This window comes from Notolepis coatsorum (assembly GCF_963971535.1).
Source record: "Notolepis coatsorum genome assembly, chromosome: 1".
In the NCBI taxonomy this organism is placed as follows: Eukaryota; Metazoa; Chordata; class Actinopteri; order Aulopiformes; family Paralepididae; genus Notolepis; species Notolepis coatsorum.
Window position 1 is genome coordinate 254,483,864 of NC_140165.1, and position 24,408 is coordinate 254,508,271.

Below are 24,408 nucleotides of genomic sequence, written 5' to 3' on the forward strand. Positions count from 1 at the left end.
AAGAGGAGACAATGATGAGGAAGAGAGGAGACGATGATGAGGAAGAGGAGACAATGATGAGGAAGAGGAGACGATGATGAGGAAGAGAGGAGACGATGATGAGGAAGAGAGGAGACGATGAGGAAGAGAGGAGACGATGATGAGGAAGAGAGGAGACGATGATGAGGAAGAGAGGAGACGATGATGAGGAAGAGGAGAGGATGATGAGGAAGAGAGGAGACGATGATGAGGAAGAGAGGAGACGATGATGAGGAAGAGAGGAGGAAGAGAGGAGACGATGATGATGAAGAGAGGAGATGATGATGAGGAAGAGAGGAGACGATGAGGAAGAGAGGAGACGATGATGAGGAAGAGAGGAGACGATGATGAGGAAGAGAGGAGACGATGATGAGGAAGAGAGGAGACGATGATGAGGAAGAGAGGAGACAATGATGAGGAAGAGAGGAGGAGAGGAGACGATGATGAGGAAGAGATGAGACGATGATGAGGAAGAGAGGAGACGATGATGAGGAAGAGAGGAGACGATGATGAGGAAGAGAGGAGACAATGATGAGGAAGAGAGACAATGATGAGGAAGAGAGACAATGATGAGGAAGGGAGGAGACGATGATGATGAAGAGGAGACGATGATGAGGAAGAGAGGAGACAATGATGAGGAAGAGAGGAGATGATGAGGAAGAGAGGAGACGATGATGAGGAAGAGGAGACGATGATGAGGAAGAGAGGAGACAATGATGAGGAAGAGGAGACGATGATGAGGAAGAGGAGACGATGATGAGGAAGAGGAGACGATGATGAGGAAGAGAGGAGACGATGATGAGGAAGAGGAGACGATGATGAGGAAGAGAGGAGACGATGAGGAAGAGGAGACGATGATGAGGAAGAGGAGACAATGATGAGGAAGAGAGGAGACGATGATGAGGAAGAGGAGACAATGATGAGGAAGAGGAGACGATGATGAGGAAGAGAGGAGACGATGATGAGGAAGAGAGGAGACGATGAGGAAGAGAGGAGACGATGATGAGGAAGAGAGGAGACGATGATGAGGAAGAGAGGAGACGATGATGAGGAAGAGGAGAGGATGATGAGGAAGAGAGGAGACGATGATGAGGAAGAGAGGAGACGATGATGAGGAAGAGAGGAGGAAGAGAGGAGACGATGATGATGAAGAGAGGAGATGATGATGAGGAAGAGAGGAGACGATGAGGAAGAGAGGAGACGATGATGAGGAAGAGAGGAGACGATGATGAGGAAGAGAGGAGACGATGATGAGGAAGAGAGGAGACGATGATGAGGAAGAGAGGAGACAATGATGAGGAAGAGAGGAGGAGAGGAGACGATGATGAGGAAGAGATGAGACGATGATGAGGAAGAGAGGAGACGATGATGAGGAAGAGAGGAGACGATGATGAGGAAGAGAGGAGACAATGATGAGGAAGAGAGACAATGATGAGGAAGAGAGACAATGATGAGGAAGGGAGGAGACGATGATGAGGAAGAGAGGAGACGATGAGGAAGAGAGGAGACGATGATGAGGAAGAGAGGAGACGATGATGAGGAAGAGGATACGATGATGAGGAAGAGGAGACGATGATGAGGAAGAGAGGAGACGATGATGAGGAAGAGAGGAGATGATGAGGAAGAGAGGATACGATGATGAGGAAGAGGAGACGATGATGAGGAAGAGAGGAGATGATGAGGAAGAGGAGACGATGATGAGGAAGAGAGGAGATGATGAGGAAGAGAGGATACGATGATGAGGAAGAGGAGACGATGATGAGGAAGAGAGGAAAAGATGATGATGAAGAGGAGACGATGATGAGGAAGAGAGGAGACGATGATGAGGAAGAGAGGAGATGATGAGGAAGAGGAGACGATGATGAGGAAGAGAGGAGATGATGATGAGGAAGAGAGGAGACGATGATGAGGAAGAGAGGAGACGATGATGAGGAAGAGAGGAGACAATGATGAGGAAGAGAGGAGACAATGATGATGAAGAGGAGACGATGATGAGGAAGAGAGGAGATGATGAGGAAGAGAGGAGACGATGATGAGGAAGAGAGGAGACAATGATGATGAAGGAGACGATGATGAGGAAGAGAGGAGATGATGATGAGGAAGAGAGGAGACGATGATGAGGAAGAGAGGAGACAATGATGATGAAGAGGAGACGATGATGAGGAAGAGAGGAGATGATGAGGAAGAGAGGAGACGATGATGAGGAAGAGAGGAGACGATGATGAGGAAGAGAGGAGACGATGATGAGGAAGAGAGGAGACGATGATGAGGAAGAGAGGAGACGATGATGAGGAAGAGAGGAGACGATGATGATGAAGAGGAGACAATAATGAGGAAGAGGAGACGATGATGAGGGAGAGGAGACGATGATGAGGAAGAGAGGAGACGATGATGATGAAGAGGAGACGATGATGATGATGAAGAGGAGACGATGATGAGGAAGAGAGGAGACGATGATGAGGAAGAGAGGAGACGATGATGAGGAAGAGGAGACAATGATGAGGAAGAGAGGAGATGATGAGGAAGAGAGACGATGATGAGGAAGAGAGGAGACGATGATGAGGAAGAGAGGAGACGATGAGGAAGAGAGGAGACGATGATGAGGAAGAGAGACGATGATGAGGAAGAGAGGAGACGATGATGATGAAGAGGAGACGATGATGAGGAAGAGAGGAGACAATGATGAGGAAGAGAGGAGATGATGAGGAAGAGAGGAGACGATGATGAGGAAGAGGAGACGATGATGAGGAAGAGAGGAGACAATGATGAGGAAGAGGAGACGATGATGAGGAAGAGGAGACGATGATGAGGAAGAGAGGAGACGATGATGAGGAAGAGGAGACGATGATGAGGAAGAGAGGAGACGATGATGAGGAAGAGAGGAGACGATGATGAGGAAGAGAGGAGACGATGATGAGGAAGAGGAGACAATGATGAGGAAGAGGAGACGATGATGAGGAAGAGGAGACAATGATGAGGAAGAGAGGAGACGATGATGAGGAAGAGAGGAGACGATGATGAGGAAGAGAGGAGACAATGATGAGGAAGAGAGGAGACGATGATGAGGAAGAGAGGAGACGATGAGGAAGAGAGGAGACGATGATGAGGAAGAGAGGAGACGATGATGAGGAAGAGAGGAGACGATGATGAGGAAGAGAGGAGACGATGATGAGGAAGAGAGGAGACGATGATGAGGAAGAGAGGAGACGATGATGAGGAAGAGAGGAGACGATGATGAGGAAGAGAGGAGACGATGATGAGGAAGAGAGGAGACGATGATGAGGAAGAGAGGAGACGATGATGAGGAGGAGACGATGATGAGGAAGAGAGGAGACGATGATGAGGAAGAGAGGAGACAATGATGAGGAAGAGGAGACAATGATGAGGAAGAGAGACGATGATGAGGAAGAGAGACGATGATGAGGAAGAGAGACGATGATGAGGAAGAGACGATGATGAGGAAGAGAGGAGACGATGATGAGGAAGAGAGGAGACGATGATGAGGAAGAGGAGACGATGATGAGGAAGAGAGGAGATGATGATGAGGAAGAGAGGAGATGATGAGGAAGAGGAGACGATGATGAGGAAGAGGAGACGATGATGAGGAAGAGGAGACGATGATGAGGAAGAGGAGACGATGATGAGGAAGAGAGGAGACAATGATGATGAAGAGAGGAGACGATGATGAGGAAGAGAGGAGCAGAAGAGAGGAACAGAGGAGATGATGAGGAAGATGATGATGATGAGGAACAGAGGAGATGATGATGATGAGGAACAGAGGAGATGATGATGATGATGATGATGATGATGATGATGATGATGATGATGATGATGATGAGGAGGAACAGCATGGAAACATGTTTACATTTAACCCTGTGTGGTGTTCTGGTCTGTGGAACCAGTTGCCAATGTTTACTAAAAAAGAGAAAATGAATTATGTTTTTAACTCATTGACTCATACAATTAAATTATTTGGCAACAGTGACTCAGGACTGGTTCAGCAGTTGTCTGGTAATCAGTAGGTTCCCGGTTCGATTCCCGCTCCTCCCGGCAGTGTGTTGATAAAGTGTCCTTGAGCAAGATATTTAACCCCCTAACTGCTCCTGATGAGCAGGTCGGCACCTCGCATGGTCGCCTCCGCCGTCGGTGTGAGAGTGAATGGGTGAATGTGAGGCATAAGTTGTAAAGCGCCATTCACCCTTTCACCGCCACACTACCAAACGTTAACCCTTTCACTGCGACAACACACAGAGGGTTAACCCTTTCACTGCCACACGACAGCCGGTTAACCCTTTACGACCGTCGGTTGTGTGATGGTAAAGGGTTAACCTTCTGTCGTGTGGCAGTGAAAGGGTTAAATGAAAACGAAGCCCTGGGCGGTGAGCGGCTCGACTGACCCGTGGTTCTTGTCCAGGGTCCGGTCCACTTTCCCCGTGAGGACATTCCACACGTACAGGGTCCCATCCGCTGAACCTCCAGCCACATAGCTTCCATCAGGACTGGTCACAAACAAGGAACACAGGGTCAAAGGTCAGAACACACAGGGACAGAGCTAGCCCCTTTCGTGACTGATACACCGAGTGAATCCACAGTCACTTCCTAGCCCATAGCAAACCAACGTGTGTTGACCATGAAGGACTGGTTCTGCCCGAACCGTTCGTTATACAAGTATCACAGAGACATTTCCAAGGTACTCACAGTTGCACGAGGGTTTCGGACAAAAATACGTGATGGTTTGAAAGCTCGGCGTTGCTAATAAACATTTTAAATATTTTTTATAAACTGGTCCAACACTGCATTATTTCCGGCGCTGGGTGCATGATGCGCATTGGCTGTGATCACAGCGCAGGCGCACCAGGCAGCCAAATACGTAAATAAAGCCGTTTTGAGGAGTGTTGACCAGTTTATTAAAAATATTTAAAATGTTTATTAGCAATGCCGAGCTTTCAAACCATCACATATTTTTGTCCGAAACCCTCGTGCAACTGTGAGTACCTTGGAAATTCCTCTGTGATACTTGTATAACGAACGGTTCGGGCAGAACCAGTCCTCCATGGTCAACATACGTTGGTTTGCTATGGGCTAGGAAGTGACTGTGGATTCACTCAGTCACGGAATGGGCTAGGACAGAGCAGTATACACAGTGCAGATAAGACATGGCTGTGTGTTGATGAACTATGTGGTAGGGCTGGGCGATTCATTGTTTAAATTAGATAAAACTATTATTATGCCGCATTGCTCTAATTTTGTCTTGTTTTGTAAACGCAGGGCACTCTTCCTTCACAGTGGTGCTGTGCATTTTCTCAGGTGTGCCTAAGACTTACAGCCCTGTATCAGGATGAGACGGACCAGGTGAGACGGACGTACCTGTAGGTGACTCTGGTCCAGTCTGCTCCACACTTGAAGCCCTGAGCACTGGAGACAGAACAGCAGTGTGTTTACAGTCGCGTGATTCTGAGGACGGTCAGGACGTGAGAAGCAGACTTTCTGCTCTAGTTTAGACCACAATACAAGAAAGAAGGTTATGAACAGAAAGTCACAACATGTGTTGGAGAGATCCTTATGAAGACCTGCCTGCCGTCAAGGCAGCCCGAGTCGCTTGAGAAGAAAAGGTCTTTAACTTTAACTGTAACAGACTTGAAGCTGAAGGGACAGTATGTGGATCATATGCTTTATAACTTTCCATCATTATGTTATGAAGAGGAACGATTCTTCAACTGAATTCCAGTGGTTCTCAACCTTTTTGGGGATAAATCACATGCTGATGCTCTAGTAGTACAACATCTAGTGGCTGGATGTCATCTATAGCACCTTTAATATAGTCCCCCGTTAGCCACCTCTGATGCAACGACAAGTTATGCACGGTCCTCGTCAAATAAACATCCTGAAAAATGTACCTACCTAAACTAAACATCTAGGACATACAGAGTGCGAGCGCGTTCCAACCTGAAGGTCTGCCTGACGGCGTTGGTGCGCAGGTCGATGATCTTGATCAGGTCATCCCTGGAGCAGGTGAGCAGCTCGGTGCGGTCGTGGTTCAGGTCCAGAGACGTGACGCGGCCAAGCAGCTCCAGCTCCTGCACGATGCTCTCCGCCCTGGACGGAACAAAGATAGCATTACATTCAAACACGTTCAAAACAATACTCTCATCACCACCATCATTAGTCTAGCTCCTGTATGATACTCTCATCACCACCATCATTAGTCTAGCTCCTGTATGATACTCTCATCACCACTATCATTAGTCTAGCTCCTGTATGATACTCTCATCACCACCATCATTAGTCTAGCTCCTGTATGATACTCTCATCACCACTATCATTAGTCTAGCTCCTGTATGATACTCTCATCACCACTATCATTAGTCTAGCTCCTGTATGATACTCTCATCACCACCATCATTAGTCTAGCTCCTGTATGATACTCTCATCACCACCATCATTAGTCTAGCTCCTGTATGATACTCTCATCACCACCATCATTAGTCTAGCTCCTGTATGATACTCTCATCACCACTATCATTAGTCTAGCTCCTGTATGATACTCTCATCACCACCATCATTAGTCTAGCTCCTGTATGATACTCTCATCATCACCATCATTAGTCTAGCTCCTGTATGATACTCTCATCACCACCATCATTAGTCTAGCTCCTGTATGATACTCTCATCACCACCATCATTAGTCTAGCTCCTGTATGATACTCTCATCACCACTATCATTAGTCTAGCTCCTGTATGATACTCTCATCACCACTATCATTAGTCTAGCTCCTGTATAATACTCTCATCACCACCATCATTAGTCTAGCTCCTGTATGATACTCTCATCACCACTATCATTAGTCTAGCTCCTGTATGATACTCTCATCACCACCATCATTAGTCTAGCTCCTGTATGATACTCTCATCACCACCATCATTAGTCTAGCTCCTGTATCCCATATAAAAATATGTCTTAATAAAACGTGCTTAATTAAGTTGAATTCTGCCTTTGTCTCTATCAACTACATATAAATATTTATATAATTGTTTGCTTGATAGACGAAGGTTGCAACATAATTATGTAATGTCATGTCGTTGGCTGTGAGAGAAGCCCCACTGCACTCAGGCAGCGCAGCCGAGTGAAACCTTGTTGGCTGCGTCACAGTCACGAAAGGGGCTACTTAAAGCCCAACCTCTAGGTTAAACCCTACTGATCAATTATGGGTAGTTTACATCATTGGTATATAATTTCATTATTTATTTTTTTCCATTTGACACCGGAAATGCCACTCTGAAAGAGTTAAAAAGGTCCACGCACGAATAACATGCACGCGCGAATCAAAAAAGCTTATCAAACGCCGACGTCACAACAGGTGTGGCTTGCATATTAATGAGCCGAATCTAATGTTGCTTTTCCACTAAAATAAAGTACTCAGTTTGTCTCCGTGTGGGGAGGCAGGGCTGCTGATGATCAGCATGAGAGCTCCAGAAATGACACGTGAAAAACTGCAGACCACTGATTGGTCAGAAGAGAGACACGGTGACGTCACTGTTTGGGGAGTCTGAACGAAAACAGAACGCCGCCATCTTTGATGTCTCGCGTAGGATGTCTTTTGTATGTTTGCAGCAAGAAACAAGTGCAATAAAAAAGGATACAGTCACTGTGTATTCTGCCTCATTTATTGATTAAACAAAACAGACATCAACACAATTTGCCACCGAGCGGAGAGTTTAGTCTGACAAAAAGATCGCTGATTAGTTACGCTTGTTGTTGGGGGTTAGGGACGTAACGTTAGTTAGCCTAATGCTAACGTTAGCAGATAGACACGAGAGGCTATCTGTGTAGAATAGACACAATGAGGTAACGTTAGCGTTAGCATAATAGACACAACGAGAGTCTGGTTAATGTTGTTATTGATTGAATGAAAACTGTGTTTTACTCTGGCTTGCCAAGCTCATCATAGCCCCTTTCGTGACTGATGCACCGAGTGAAGCTTGTGGACTCTACAACAGCGGCGGCGCGCCGGAGCCCGCAGCGCTAGTTAGCTCATAGCTATCGTGTAACACTAGCCTTTGCGGGCTCGGGCGCCCTGCGGCTGCCGCCGCCGTCGCGTCCATGGGCCCCCCGGCAGGGCACCCGTGGGGACGGGTCGGGGTGTACAGAGAGGAGAGAACCATTTTGGGTCGGCCGTTCATGCCGGCCAGCAAGCCGGATGTCGGGATATGTTGTTAGCACAATAGCTACCAAGCTAAGCTATGTTATCTACTAACGTTATAAACACTATGTGTACAACGACACAATGATTTACATTATTACAAATATGGTAACATGGTTGTGGCTTTTACAAATAGTGGTTAGCTTTAGAGATGGATGGATGGCTATAATCACGGAGCAATAGTGAGGTGAAACAGATACATTTCCATTCGGCTAGTAGTAGCAAGCATATATCTATGGTAGCAAGGCTCTCTGCCTGCCACTAGCTGTGTGACTCTCAGCGCCCCCTGGTGAGCCCCCTGGTGAGCCCCCTGGTGACCAATACCTGTTGTGACGACATTACACGCGCACGTTATAAACCATTGATTAAAATATGCATGTGCATGTTGATTGTGTTGGGCAGACAAAATGTTTTGATAAAAACGCTAAAACTGGGTCAATTTCAATACTTATTTTTTCCCTTCTTCATGAAAGCCACTGTTGGCCTAGTCCACATTGTTTATTGAACAAAAATACAACGTGGAGGTTGACCTTTAATTAATTAATCCAATCCACTTTATTTATAGAGCACATTTAAAAACAACAAAGTTTACCAAAGTGCTGTACAAGTCCCACAACATAAGATTAAAAAAAAATATATATATATATTATAATGATTTTATTTTATTTTTTTCTCGAAGCTTCGAATTAAAATCGAAGCTCGGCCCCGAAGCTTCGATTGCCAAAAAAAATGCTTCGAAGGTCAGCCCTAGTTAGTACATAACACCAGAGTACAGTGATATCTTCATACAGTAAGGTTAGTAGTAGTACATAACACCAGAGGCGACACTAAGGTCCAGATCTTACCGGATGTCCCAGAAGCGAACCTTCTTATCGAAGTGTCCGCTCATGACGCACTGCTCCGTGCACACGATGTCATTACAGCTGGAGCCGGCAAATACAGTCTTCATACCTGAGAGGGGAAGGAGGCCAAGTTAAACCCAGGCACTACCTAACAGCAAATACAGTCTTCATACCTGAGAGGGGAAGGAGGCCAAGTTAAACCCAGGCACTACCTAACAGCAAATACAGTCTTCATACCTGAGAGGGGAAGGAGGCCAAGTTAAACCCAAGCACTACCTAACAGCAAATACAGTCTTCATACCTGAGAGGGGAAGGAGGCCAAGTTAAACCCAGGCACTACCTAACAGCAAATACAGTCTTCATACCTGAGAGGGGAAGGAGGCCAAGTTAAACCCAGGCACTACCTAACAGCAAATACAGTCTTCATACCTGAGAGGGGAAGGAGGCCAAGTTAAACCCAGGCACTACCTAACAGCAAATACAGTCTTCATACCTGAGAGGGGAAGGAGGCCAAGTTAAACCCAAGCACTACCTAACAGCAAATACAGTCTTCATACCTGAGAGGGGAAGGAGGCCAAGTTAAACCCAAGCACTACCTAACAGCAAATACAGTCTTCATACCTGAGAGGGGAAGGAGGCCAAGTTAAACCCAGGCACTACCTAACAGCAAATACAGTCTTCATACCTGAGAGGGGAAGGAGACCCAGTTAAACCCAAGCACTACCTAACAGCAAATACAGTCTTCATACCTGAGAGGGGAAGGAGACCCAGTTAAACCCAAGCACTACCTAACAGCAAATACCGTACTTTTCGCACTATAAGCCGCACCTGACTATAAGCCGCAGCAGCTAAATTGAATGATGTGTACATATATAAGCCGCACTGGACTATAAGCCGCAGGTGTTTTAATGTTTAATTACCATATGTAAGTAGCATTGGGACACAATACTGTCGGACAAATAACAAGCATTAACTCATTTACAAGTTGTATTAAGTTTAGCAAATAAGGGAACAGATAAATAACATGTCAATGCAGTCAAAAAAGCAATATTTAGATGTTTACACTTTCGAGTTTGGTCACGTCGAGTCACATATAAGCCGCACCGTTATATAAGCCGCAGGGTCGAAAAATGGGGAAAAAAGCCGCGGCTTATAGTCCGAAAAGTACGGTACTGTCTTCTAGGGCTGTCCCCGACTAAGGATTTGGATAGTTGACTATGATTGGCCAAAATTTGCCGTTAGTCGACAAAAAAAAAAAATATATAATATATATATATTTTTTTATCATTCCATTTGGGCTGTGGGGGTGCTTAATGTCTGAAGGAGTCGACAGAAGGCTTCTTGTTCTCTGCAAAAGCATGCAATTGGTCCACTGATGGATACATCTTGATATTTGTCTAGTCTAGTGTGTTCATTAGATGGGTGAAATCCTCTTTCAGTGCCTCTGTGCCTGTTTTCTTAGGCAGTTAGCCTCTGGTATGCGTGCCTCTTTGGAAAGAATGATAAAAAAATATATATATATATATTAAAAAAAAAATGTATTCGACTAAGAGGTTGGCAGTCGACTACGGCTCCTTTCGACCGATAGTCGACTAATCGACTAATAGGGGTCAGCCCTACTGTCTTCATACCTGGGAGGGGAAGGAGACCCAGTTAAACCCAGGCACTACCTAACAGCAAATACTGTCTTCATACCTGAGAGGGGAAGGAGACCCAGTTAAACCCAAGCACTACCTAACAGCAAATACTGTCTTCATACCTGAGAGGGGAAGGAGACCCAGTTAAACCCAGGCACTACCTAACAGCAAATACTGTCTTCATACCTGAGAGGGGAAGGAGATCCAGTTAAACCCAAGCACTACCTAACAGCAAATACTGTCTTCATACCTGAGAGGGGAAGGAGACCCAGTTAAACCCAAGCACTACCTTCATACCTGAGAGGGGAAGGACAAGTTCAAATGACAATACCACGACAATAACTTTTAATCTAATTAATGGGTCCGTTTGGTCTTCCGTCAACCAAGACTTTGCTAGTGGGTTTTTATGATGTTCTCCTGCCGAGTGAGTAATTTCCTAAACATTTTAACCAGTAGATTTAAGGAGTAAACCTAATCATGAGGGAGTCTGGATTTTAATTTGTTGTTGGACCCATACTGGTCTCTTACTCAGAAGCAGGGTTTCCGTTAGAAAAAATTGTTGCCGGCCTCAGTGTCCGGTAGATTTCAATCTACCGGTCAAATGAGAGAAATTCCGGTCAGAGTTTATTGAGCTTAAAAACAATTGATAGGCAAAATAATGACAACAAAACAAAAGAATGACATCATCAAGGCATGTAGATTTATAATATTTTTACTTAAAACTAGGCTACTTTTGCGTATACAGTCATTATATTCCAAATAAAATAAGTCCAGAGACTCCGTGCTGCTGCCGACTTTAAATCAAATAGGTGTCTGTGGGCAGTCGCCCGACATTAATAAACAGCAGTCTGTTATAATCACATTTTTATGAGCTAACTAATTCCGTTATATTGGACATTTGTATTAATTATATCAAGCGAAGAACTGAGAAATTTGGCAGAGAGAGACGGCAACATTATCGTGGGTTTGCGTGACGACTCTCTCTCTCTCTCCACCTCCCAATGACTTATTTGCGAGAGTATGTCGATGCAGAGCAGCAGATTCAGCTGTTTTCTGGCTCTATCTGGGGACCGCTCAGCAGCGCCCCCCACCCAACAGCTGAATTGCCAATGGCTGAATTGGAGTACTGCACTGTGCCGCTGCAGCTCCGGCTCTGCAGCTGCACAAGCACTAAGCTCTCGCTGACAACGTCGGTCATTATTAGAAGCAACGATGAAACAAATGTAATGATTGTTTCGTTCATCGCATAGGCTATTTAATTTTAGCCTATTTTAATACAATTCAAATAATCAAATTGTGCTTAGAGGGAATTATTTTCACCGGACATTAAGACCGGAGAGATTAAATATGTCGGACTTCAACAGATTTTGCCGGTCAAATACCGGTAATTACCGGCTAACGGAAACGCTGCTCAGAAGATAACGTATTCTAATGCAAGTAATCTCATAAAAGCACATATGGATAATATGAATAAGGTGCATAACGTGTACTGTTGGATTTATTATTTTCTAGTAGATGGGAAAATATTACCACTTGTTAATAATTCAAAAGACCATATTACATTGTGGTCAGACGACACGGCCCTGGAGCCAGAACGGGAGGCTCGCCTGCCACACTGTGATTGGTGCAGACAGAACGGGAGGCTCGCCTGCCACACTGTGATTGGTGCAGACAGAACGGGAGGCTCGCCTGCCACACTGTGATTGGTGCAGACAGAACGGGAGGCTCGCCTGCCACACTGTGATTGGTGCAGACAGAACGGGAGGCTCGCCTGCCACACTGTGATTGGTGCAGACAGAACGGGAGGCTCGCCTGCCACACTGTGATTGGTGCAGACAGAACGGGAGGCTCGCCTGCCACACTGTGATTGGTGCAGACAGAACGGGAGGCTCGCCTGCCACACTGTGATTGGTGCAGACAGAACGGGAGGCTCGCCTGCCACACTGATTGGTGCAGACAGAACGGGAGGCTCGCCTGCCACACTGTGATTGGTGCAGACAGAACGAGAGGCTCGCCTGCCACACTGTGATTGGTGCAGACAGAACGGGAGGCTCGCCTAACTGATTGGTGCAGACAATCGGGGTCATGACCTGTGTGATGTCACAGTACCATCCAAGTCTACCTAGGGGGAGAAAAACAGAGGTACTCTGACATCACAGATTGGGGCGGGTTGAAAATACCCATCACCAGGGCAGCAAAATGACCATGTGGTTAGTTACTCCTTAAAAAGGAATCCTAAAAACACAACACTGCCACACTGTACAGACTTTGTTAAAGGAACACGCCAACGTTATGGGAAATGCTCATACCGTCTTCTCCAGAGTCAGACGAGAATATAGATACCAGTTTCCTCTCCGTGCGTTCAGTAGAAAGCTATCCGGCTGCAAGCTAGCCTAGCTTAGCACAAATTAATGGAAGCGGATACGGACCAGCAATGCCTAGCTGTTGGCCAAAAACACCTCTCCCTGAGTTTTAAGCTAGGCTAGTGGTCTGCATCAGTTTACATTAATTTGTGCTAAACTAGGCTAGCTTGCAGCTAGATAGCTTTCTACTGAACGCACAGAGAGGAAATTGGTATCCATCTTCTCGTCAAACTCTGGAGAAGACGGTAAGAGCATTTCCCATAATGTTGACATGTTCTGCCATGACGTGCAGACTTTGTTACAGAATCCTACAGTACAACACTGCATCACGTACAGACTGTTACAGAATCCTACAGTACAACACTGCACCATGTAGACTGTTACAGAATCCTACAGTACAACACTGCACAGACTGTTACAGAATCCTATTCTACAGTACAACACCTACAGTACAACACTGCACCACGTACAGACTGTTACAGAACAACACCACGTACGTACAGACTTTACTGCGCAGGTCCCACAGTTTGAGCGTGCGGTCATAGCTCCCCGAGACGATGCGAGCGTTGTCCAGCAGGAACCGAGCCGCGAGAACCTTTCCACTGTGGCCCGTCAGCGTGTGCTGGAGGGGAGACAGAGAGAGAGATGGAGAACCTTCCCACTGTGTCCTAGATAGAGAACCTTCCCACTGTCCTAGAGAACCTTCCCACTGTGTCCTAGAGAACCTTTCCACTGTGTCCTAGATAGATAGAACCTTTCCACTGTGTCCTAGATAGAGAACCTTCCCACTGTGTCCTAGATAGAGAACCTTCCCACTGTGTCCTAGAGAACCTTCCCACTGTGTCCTAGAGAACCTTTCCACTGTGTCCTAGATAGATAGAACCTTTCCACTGTGTCCTAGATAGAGAACCTTCCCACTGTGTCCTAGATAGAGAACCTTCCCACTGTGTCCTAGAGAACCTTCCCACTGTGTCCTAGATAGAGAACCTTCCCACTGTGTCCTAGATAGAGAACCTTCCCACTGTGTCCTAGATAGAGAACCTTCCCACTGTGTCCTAGATAGAGAACCTTCCCACTGTGTCCTAGATAGAGAACCTTCCCACTGTGTCCTAGATAGAACCTCTCCACTGTGTCCTAGATAGAACCTTCCCACTATGTCCTAGATAGAACGTTCCCACTATGTCCTAGATAGAACCTCTCCACTGTGTCCTAGATAGAACCTTCCCACTGTGTCCTAGAACCTAGATAGAACCTCTCCACTGTGTCCTAGATATAACCTCTCCACTGTGTCCTACATAGAACCTTCCCACTATGTCCTAGATAGAACCTCTCCACTGTGTCCTAGATAGAACCTTCCCACTGTGTCCTAGATAGAACCTCCCCACTGTGTCCTAGATAGAACCTCTCCACTGTGTCCTAGATAGAACCTTTCCACTGTGTCCTAGATAGAACCTTCCCACTATGTCCTAGATAGAGAACCTTCCCATTGTGTCCTATATAGAACCTCTGCACTGTGTCCTAGATAGATAGAGAACCTTTCCACTGTGTCCTAGATAGATAGAGAACCTTTCCACTATGTCCTAGATAGAACCTCCCCACTGTGTCCTAGATAGAGAACCTGTGCACTGTGTACCGTCACACCTATAGAGAACCGATTCCTAAATCAGACGAAAAATGACGTGTTTTACTAGAACTCTCCAAAACTATACTCTTATTCAAAACGGTATAAAACGGAAATGTACCAATGAAAAAACGATCCGTTTCGTAAATGTTGACTGCAAGCAAGTCATAAGCGAGGGGTGTTTTAGACCCATAGCCATAATTTAAGATAGTTTAAGCCTTCGCAAATTTTCTGACCTCCCATTGACTTCCTTACTGGCACTCTAGCCCATATATGGTCAAAGGGGCGTGGCACTCGGTGTTAATAACTAATAGTTAGCTAACAAAATTGTATGACTATTAACAAAAACCACAGTCCAACGGTATGAACATCTACTACAGTAGATGATGGAGATGGTAATTATGGTCTCAGCAGCAGGGTGTGATCACTGGCCCAGCCCCACCCCAGGGCCTGATACTCCTTGGTGATTGGTTCTGTTGGATGTCCATTGTGACAGCGAGCCTATAGGGTCTCATACAGACTCAAGACTGAGGTCATCCCGCCTGTCAGCAGCCCCTGGGGCCCAGCACTGCATCACTAGAGCATGATGGGAACAGAGCAGAGGCTGCTGGGAGCCCAAAGCGGCAGCGGGGTGGGAGTCTGGGCCGTCAGACCTTTTACATCACATCATAGACCGAGGCGGTTTCTTTAAAACTCCAGGTTCATCCTGGTGACACTAATGACAATGAGTATGTAACTGGCACTTAATCCTAATATAGTTTATGAGGTTTATCATCACTCAGTCTGTAGTTAACTTAATCCTTGTGTAGTTTATGAGGTTTATCATCACTCAGTCTGTAGTTAACTTAATCCTTGTGTAGTTTATGAGGTTTATCATCACTCAGTCTGTAGTTAACTTAATCCTTGTGTAGTTTGAGGTTTTTCATCACTCAGGCCCCGTTTAGACGGAAACGCTAGCAGGTGAATCCGCAAAAATATTTTTTCGGATGTGCCTTTCGTTTATACGGAAACGGCGTTTTTACGGGGTGAAACCGCAAAAAAGTGAGACTACCTTCCAGGGTGGAATTCCTAGAAACGCAAAAGCTTTGCGCTCTCGTCTAAACTGTAAAACCGTATAAATCTGTTAAAACGATGACGAAAGGGTTGTCACGGCTCTGGTCGCGCGTACTGCTTACGTCACAGGTAGCAGGTATGCACCAGTAGCCGAGACGTAAACAAAGCAAGTATGTCTGACTATTATCAACGGAGATCACCTGAAGGCTACATTGGCAGTACTTTTAACCCTTTCACTGCCACACGACAGAAGGTTAACCCTTTACTATCACACAACCGGCTGTCGTGTGGCAGTGAAAGGGTTAAATACACAAGAATCTGTCCCGCGGCGTGAGTGAACCCACTGTCTGTGAGTGACTCTGCTTTGGTCCAATCACATTCCCCATCCACAGTCTGCGAATCAGAGGCAGAGTAGGGCGGGTCTTCACAGCACGTCATGTGACATATGCGCCAATCGTGTGACAGCGGGGCTCCGTCGTTACAGCGTCGTCTGCACAGAGAATTCCACCCCAAAACGCTCGTCTAAACGTAAAATTAAAAGTGAAACCGCAAGATGACTTTTGCGGTTTCTGTTCACAAAACGCTCGTCTAAACGTAGCCTCAGTCTGTAGTTAACTTAATCCTTGTGTAGTTTATGAGGTTTATCATCACTCAGTCTGTAGTTAATCCTAGTGTAGTTTATGAGGTTTATCATCACTCAGTCTGTAGTTAATCCTAGTGTAGTTTATGAGGTTTGTCATCACTCAGTCTGTAGTTAATCCTAGTGTAGTTTATGAGGTTTGTCATCACTCAGTCTGTAGTTAATCCTAGTGTAGTTTATGAGGTTTGTCATCACTCACCCTCAGTCTGAAGTCGTCAACGGTCCAGATCCGGCTGGCAAAGTCGTTGGAGGCGGCCAGCAAGAAGGTGCCCTGAGAAAACAACGACAGTCGGTCAGTGATACACAAGGCTGACAACGACAGACAGTCAGTGATAGACAAGGCTGACATCGACTAACGGCTAAGCATGGTCTCAGCAGTAGGGTGTGATCACTGGCCCAGCCCCACCCCAGGGCCTGATACTCCTTGGTGATTGGTTCTGTTGGATGTCCATTGTGACAGCGAGCCTATAGGGTCTCATACAGACTCAAGACTGAGGTCATCCCGCCTGTCAGCAGCCCCTGGGGCCCAGCACTGCATCACTAGAGCATGATGGGAACAGAGCAGAGGCTGCTGGGAGCCCAAAGCGGCAGCGGGGTGGGAGTCTGGGCCGTCAGACCTTTTACATCACATCATAGACCGAGACGGTTTCTTTAAAACTCCAGGTTCATCCAGGTTTAGGGACCGTTGTTCTGTACCATCCTCCATGTCTGTACTGCTCTATCGCTCTACCTCTCTGCTGCTCTACCTCTCTACCTGTTGCTCCACCTGAACCCTTACAGCGCTGTCGAACTCTAGAGGTAGGGCTGTACAGAATGTAATTTTTTAAAGGGGAACTATCTTATAAATGGCCTTTGAGTGTTTTAGCATTAGTTCCCCTTTAACATTCAAGCTTCTATTGAAATATTCGAACGAAGCTTCGAATGTCTGTCAGATTTTTTGACAATCAAAAAAGAATTATCTAAACATTTTATTTTATTATTATTTTTCATATTCTCAAACTAAATCCTCAATTTCAATAAAGTGACAAATCTGATTAAATGAGTCTTTTTTATTTATTAAATCAACTTTCTATGAATATAACTCATCAGTTTCGTCAACATAAATAATCCAATAAGGGCACAGTTGGTACGAAAGTGATGGTGACGTCTTATATAGGGATGCTCGATACCGATACCGATAGTCCAACTCTTAATTTCCGATACCGATATCAACCGATACCGATATATATGCAGGGTTTCCCCCCCCCCCCCCCCCAAAACGGAATAATTTCAGGTAATTAACATTACATATCTCTTGTTGTGGAATTAACACAACATTATGCATACTTTTGACAATAAATAAAATCAGAATTTGTTCTTACTTGCTTGTCTGGGTAAATAAAGGTTATAGAAATGTAAAAAATAAAAATGTTTAAAACCGATACCGATATTTTCCGATATCACATTTTTATGCCAATATCGGTAGGCCGATAATATCGGTAGGCCGATAATATCTGCAATCTTTATCTGCAACTGTGAAGAAAAACCCCATTGGTTTAAATGGAATGAATAGACATAAAAAAAATATTCTTAAAAATTCGAATGTTGATTTAGAAATCGAATGTCAACATTATGATCAATCGAAGCATTCGTTACTTAAGCATTACATCACACGCAGGAGTGGTTTGTGACCAATAAACCATGCCTAGGGGTGGTTGTTAGGCCCGAGGCGCAGCCGAGGGTCGTTAGACCCCCCTAGGCATGGTTTATTGGTCACAAATCACGACTGCACGTGGTGTAAAGCTTTTATACAACTGCCAGATTCATCCAACCTTATTTCTATACAATAAACGCACATTAATCGAAGATTTATTGAAAAAACCATCCGCCAGAAAAAGTAGTTCCCACAACTCCATGTGGAAGCAGCTTGAAGTGCATCCAACCAAACTAACACATCCAACTGTGTATTATTGGAATGATTGAGAGAAGTTGCCTCATGTGGAAGCAGCTTGAAGTGCATCCAACCAACTAACACATCCAACTGTGTATTATTGGAATGATTGATTGAAAATTTATTAAAACGTTTTCTTTGCCCTATAGGAAAAAAACGTTTTCTTCGCCCTATTTTTTTATTTATTTCTTTTAGCCTAAACTTAACCAGTTGGAAACCAGGGGTACAGTAATAAAATTAGCAATCAACCAATCAATCAATTCAATAGACCATGCTCACTTAAAACAGCGCTGCTTCTCTCTCAGTCTGACTCCCCCGCTGTTGCAGACAGGAGTGTGTGTGTGTGTGTGTGTGTGTGTGTGTCACAGTGTGTGTGTGCGTGTGTGTGTGTATGTGTGTGTGTGTGTGTGTGTGTGTGTGTGTGTGTGTGTGTGTGTGTGTGTATGTGTGTGTTTGTGGGTACGCCAGCGTCGGACAGTGTGAGAGAGAACGCTGCAGTCGGAAAGTAGGAAGGAAGAAATTTAAATCAATCAATTAATCTATCAATCAATCCGCGATTTTTCTTTTGTTCTAGATTGAGTCAAGACCCATCAATTACATCATCCAACATTGTTTAAAATACTAACACGTTCCCCTTGACAGAATCGCTTTATATTTAGTCGTTATGACGCTATCAACATATCCATTTGTTAAAGATTATTGTCCGCCATCTTGTTTTTTCCGACGGAGTGATCCGGCGGAGTGATGTGATTCGGTGGTGGGCGGGTCCTGGGACCAGGAGCGTGGATTATGAAGGATACATACGTGTAAATGGACTGTTTCAGCCAATCAGAATAGAGAAATTTGCATGCCGTTGTATAAAGTTCGTTACAGTCCAGAGGTGAACCTGAACACTTACAGCGCTGTCGAACTCGATGCTGGTGATGCCGGCGTTGCTGCCAGTCAGGGCTCCTTTAGGCTCACAGCGACCTGCAAACAAACACAACAAGAAACTCAAGAGCCTGAGTTGCAGGTGGGAGGGATGTTCACAAAGACACCACAAGGAGGCGATGGAGACGAGCAGAGAAGCAGGAGTCTAGTAAAGTTACCAGTTATCACAGCAGGGGCAACAGAGAGAGACAAGCATGCAAGCCTAGATTAGCTGCGCTTAACAGCTTCAGTGCCAGTCTCCGTGTCCTATTTACCCCCTTGAGTGCCACCACCCACTTCAATGATAGCGCTCTCATATTTGCGAACGCATAAACTACATCTTAAATTATGGCTATGTGTCTAATCTGGCCGTCGCTTATCAATGACTTGTTTGCAGTCAACATTGTCGAAACGGATTTTTTTTTTTTTTTTTTTAATAAATCGGTTCATTTCCGTTTTATACCATTTTGAAAAACGCTAGTTTCTTGAAACTTCAAGAAGATTCTGTGATAAACGCCCTTTACTGTAATACACAAAACACGTTGTCATTTTTCGGCCTATTTATGAATCGTTATCAAATAAACGCTAGATTATCGATAGTATATGTGTACTTATGCACGCTATAGAAGTAGGGGTGGGAATCACCAGTTTCATCATGATACGATATGATATCGATTCTTTGGACAACGATACGATATTTGCCGATATCACAAAGTCTCTCACGATACAATACGATACGATTAGATTCAGGTGCCTGCGATCGATATGAGATGATATCATATGCCCATTTAACACAATCAGTAACATTTAGATCAACAAAAAAAAGGTAATGAAAATATCATTTGACATTTGTATTTTTGAGCTCTTCCAGACATTTAAAGGAAAATCAATCTATTGTTTTTAATACAAATAGACCTCCTGTTCACTGTAAAGTGCCACGTTTTGATATATTGAGCTTTAAACTTTAAGCTACATTTTTTGGAACTCAAAACTCACAACCTCCCTCTCCCAAACCGTTCCTACAACAATTTGTTGATGTTGCATGATCATGTATAGGCCTACATTTATTATGTATTATATTGTTTATGTTTAAATAACATTTAAACATCAAACTCCTCTGACCTCATCTGGTCTTTCCAAAGACTCGCGCACACACACACACACAGAAAGGGAGAATGCTATGATGTAACATCTACACACACGGAGCTACTGCTGTTCTTGGGCGGATATGAGACTCGCCACAGGATTTTCAAAATAAGAGTATCGATATGAATCGATCTTATTACATCGCATCGATCCGATTCGATTGTTGATAATTACATCGATGTATCGATCTGGATCGATGTATCGTCCCACCCCTATATAGAAGCGGGCTGAAAAATCGATTCTTATTTCCTGATCAGCACACACATATAGGGCCCACGTTGATATCTGTGAAAAAAGCTCTGATTATCCTAAGACTGGTAAAATTGATTCCTTCCCTCAGATCAGATGTTCTCCAAAAAGATTATTCCAATTCCTGATCTCATAATGTTGGTGTGTTGCTTTAAGAATAAGACCATTTCCCATAATGTTCCTTGATGTTCCAACAAGGAAGCCAGAGAAATGGCGATCCATCAGACCAAGTTCTGCATCGTCCTCCATACTGCTCTGCTGCACTGATCTAAATTGTATGACTATTATTAAACTTAATAATTTTTTTTATAAAAACATAAAACCACACAGTCCAACGGTATGAACATCTACTACAGTAGATGATGGAGATGGTAATTATGGTCTCAGCAGTAGGGTGTGATCACTGGCCCAGCCCCACCCCAGGGCCTGATACTCCTTGGTGATTGGTTCTGTTGGATGTCCATCGTGACAGCGAGCCTATAGGGTCTCATACAGACTCAAGACTGTGAGGTCATCCCGTCTGTCAGCAGCCCCTGGGGCCCAGCACTGCATCACTAGAGCATGATGGGAACAGAGCAGAGGCTGCTGGGAGCCCAAAGCGGCAGCGGGGTGAGAGTCTGGGCCGTCAGACCTTTTACATCACATCATAGACCGAGACGGTTTCTTTAAAACTCCAGGTTCATCCTGGTTTAGGGACTGTTCTGTACCATCCTCCATGTCTGTACTGCTCTATCGCTCTACCTCTCTGCTGCTCTATTGCTCTACCTCTCTGCTGCTCTACCTCTTAGCCGCTGAGACATCTATAGATTTAAAGTCCAGAGCGTTCGGACTGAGACATCTATAGATTTAAAGTCCAGAGCGTCCGGACTGAGACATCTATAGATTTAAAGTCCAGAGCATCCGGACTGAGACATCTATAGATTTAAAGTCCAGAGCGTCCGGACTGAGACATCTATAGATTTAAAGTCCAGAGCGTCCGGACTGAGACATCTATAGATTTAAAGGGGAACTATTTTGCAATTTTTTTCACTATTGGGGCAATTCTACACTATTCCTGAGAGTCTATGGAACACATATGTAAGGTTATTTTCAAATCAAATTCATTGTTTTGTATTTTTAGTACACCACTTTCTGCCCTGCCAGATTCCAAGCTGTTTTTGGCTGGGCTCCGCCCAGTGACAGTCACCTACCTGCACACAGACAGAGACAGAGACAGAGAGATCGTGCATGTGAGCGGCTCGAGTCGCGAGTGTCAAAAGCAGGGGGAGACAGAGGAGAGATCGCTCCGAGACTCATAAACTCTGTATGAGCCTCTCTGCCTCTCTTTTGGGGAAGTGCAAGTGTCTGACAGGGAAACCGCTTCCGCATAATTTCCACTCGCTCCGTTTGTCATAACTTCGATGTTACACTAACTTCCTCGAATTGTTGATTGTGGGGGGTGGCTACAACCACAGAAGGAGCCGAGGTTATGCAGATGACTATTCTTACACGTCACAGATTGACGTAAATTCAGAATGGCTTGGTTTAGTGGGGGAGGATCTTGTCTCAGCTGAACTGGAGGAATGCGCCTGAATGAGAATTTCACACCTAGTCAGTGTTGGTACAACACCACATTGCTAGAAAACAATGCAAACCACTGGAAAAGGCCATTTATAAGATAGGGGATCTTTAACACTTTGCGTGCCAGCCATGCGGTCGTAGGAACCCTGTTGCGTGCCAACGGTCTATTCAATGACAGAGCGCTCACTTTTGTGAACGCATAAACTATATCTTAAATTGTGGCTATGTGTCTAATATGACCGTTGCTTATCAATGACTTGTTTGCAGTCAACATTGTCGAAACAGATTTTTTGTTTCTTTTTTTTTAATAATCGGTTAATTTCCGTTTTATACCATTTTGAAAAACGCTAGTTTTTTTTAAAGTTTCAGAAAAAAATAAAGATTCTGTGATAATCGCCCTTTAGTGGAGTACACAAAACACGTTGTAATTTGTCTGCCTATTTATGAATCATTTTCAAATAAACGCTAGATTATCGATAGTATATGTGTAATTATGCACGCTATAGAAGCGGGCTGAAAAATCGATTCTCTTATTTCCTGATCACACACATGGCACACGCTGATATATAGGTGAAAATAGCTCAGATTATCCCAAGACTGGTCAAATAGATTCCTTACCTCAGATCAGATGTTCTCCAAAAAGATTATTCCAAATCCTGATCGCCATTCCAAATATCGATCGCATTTATTGATCCAACGCTGGGTGGTCGAAACACCGATTCCACGCTGTTCTGATGGTCCACAATGAATCCGATCGGCTCGGGTTACATGCCTGAGAAGTAAAATGTGGAAGCCGGATTTTTTTTCTCCATGTGTTTTCATTGACTCCATTCCAATGGGTGCAATACCATCCGGAGAGACGATAGGGGGCGGTATTTTCCCTGTTCGAGCTCAAAGCCAGTCCCAGTGGTAACGTGAGGCTAGATTGATGAAATATGAATGTAAATCGCTAATAAATAAAAAAAACAACGATTAGAAAACAGCATATCTCGTTTGTGGCACTTAACGGTTGGCATGAACTAACGAATTATGCCGTGGCTGGCACTCAGTGTTAAGTCCAGACTGAGACATCTATAGATGTAATATTTCCAACAATGTTTTTGGTGTCCAGACTTTCTACAAATCTATCAACAACAAGATACAAGATACTTTAATGGCACACAACAATGGCATGAACACACACGCGCACACACTTGACCTCCAGGCCAAATTTAAGCCTCTTAGGGCAAAGTCTTTGTGGTCCAACTAACTGACCTACAGACAGTGACCTACAGAGCTGCTGGTCGCAGCTAACATATTTGAAACGGATGATACAGACCTGAGATCACCTCCCAGAGTTTCACCCTGCGGTCCATCCCTCCGGTTGCTAGGAGACGAGAGCCAGGACTGAATCGCACTGCGTTCACCTCCCCGTCATGAGCATCCTGACACACACACACACACCAGAGAAGCACACACAAACAATGAACACACAAATAGTGAACACACACAGAATCAATGAACATCAAGTTCATGCAAAAAATTATTTAAACCAAGTAATTTATTGTCTTTGTATTTAGTCGAGGTCTCAGCTTGAAAACTTGCGATCAGCACCCTATGCCCCTCCCACACACCCCGATACTCATTGGTGATTGGTTCTGTTGGATGTCATTCAGTACAGTGAACCTATAGGGTCTCTTTACAGACTCAAGACTGAGGTCATCCCGTCTTGTCAGCAGCCCCTGGGACCAGCAGTGCACAACTGGAGCATGATGGGAAGAGAGCAGGGGCTGCTGGGAGCCAAAGGGTGAGCAGGAGAGGATTGTGGGTAATCAGACCTTTTAACTTATCATCACTGACCAAGCAGACATAATGTACATTATACAGACACATAATAGGTATTCAGCAGACACCGCTACGCAGGGGCTCAGGAGGTAGAGCGACCGTCTGGTAATCAGAAGGGTCCCGGTTTGATTCCGGCTTCTCCTGGCACTTAACCCCTAACTGCTCCCTATGAGCAGGTTGGCACCTTGCGTGGTTGCCTCCTCGAAGGTGTGATGGAAATACTCACAAACACATGCAGGGCGGTGGATGGGACGCGGACGTCGGCACACAGTCCCGAGGGGGCATCGTTGCTCTCCGGTGAGGTGCTGAACGAGTTCCCACCGCGACGTCTGCTGAAGGAGAGGAGCATGGTCAGCAAACACCACATCTAGAGGAGCGTGGTCAACAAACACCACATCTAGAGGAGCGTGGTCAA

General features: G+C 44.9%; 1 protein-coding gene across 4 annotated transcripts in view; it reads right to left on the reverse strand.

The window, feature by feature from the left end:
* The window catches only part of atg16l1 (ATG16 autophagy related 16-like 1), an 89,816-nt gene that overhangs the window by 30,681 nt on the left and 34,727 nt on the right, over window positions 1-24,408 (reverse strand). For all 4 annotated transcript variants that reach the window (XM_084313229.1, XM_084313228.1, XM_084313227.1 and 1 more), the window contains 9 exons: window positions 24,220-24,322; window positions 23,488-23,593; window positions 19,204-19,274; window positions 16,575-16,646; window positions 13,563-13,683; window positions 9,065-9,170; window positions 5,965-6,114; window positions 5,386-5,433; window positions 4,416-4,517 (listed from right to left, as the gene is read on the reverse strand). In XM_084313229.1, the coding sequence (XP_084169355.1) occupies window positions 4,416-4,517; window positions 5,386-5,433; window positions 5,965-6,114; window positions 9,065-9,170; window positions 13,563-13,683; window positions 16,575-16,646; window positions 19,204-19,274; window positions 23,488-23,593; window positions 24,220-24,322 (879 nt within the window). The remainder of the gene's footprint in view (window positions 1-4,415; window positions 4,518-5,385; window positions 5,434-5,964; window positions 6,115-9,064; window positions 9,171-13,562; window positions 13,684-16,574; window positions 16,647-19,203; window positions 19,275-23,487; window positions 23,594-24,219; window positions 24,323-24,408) is intronic.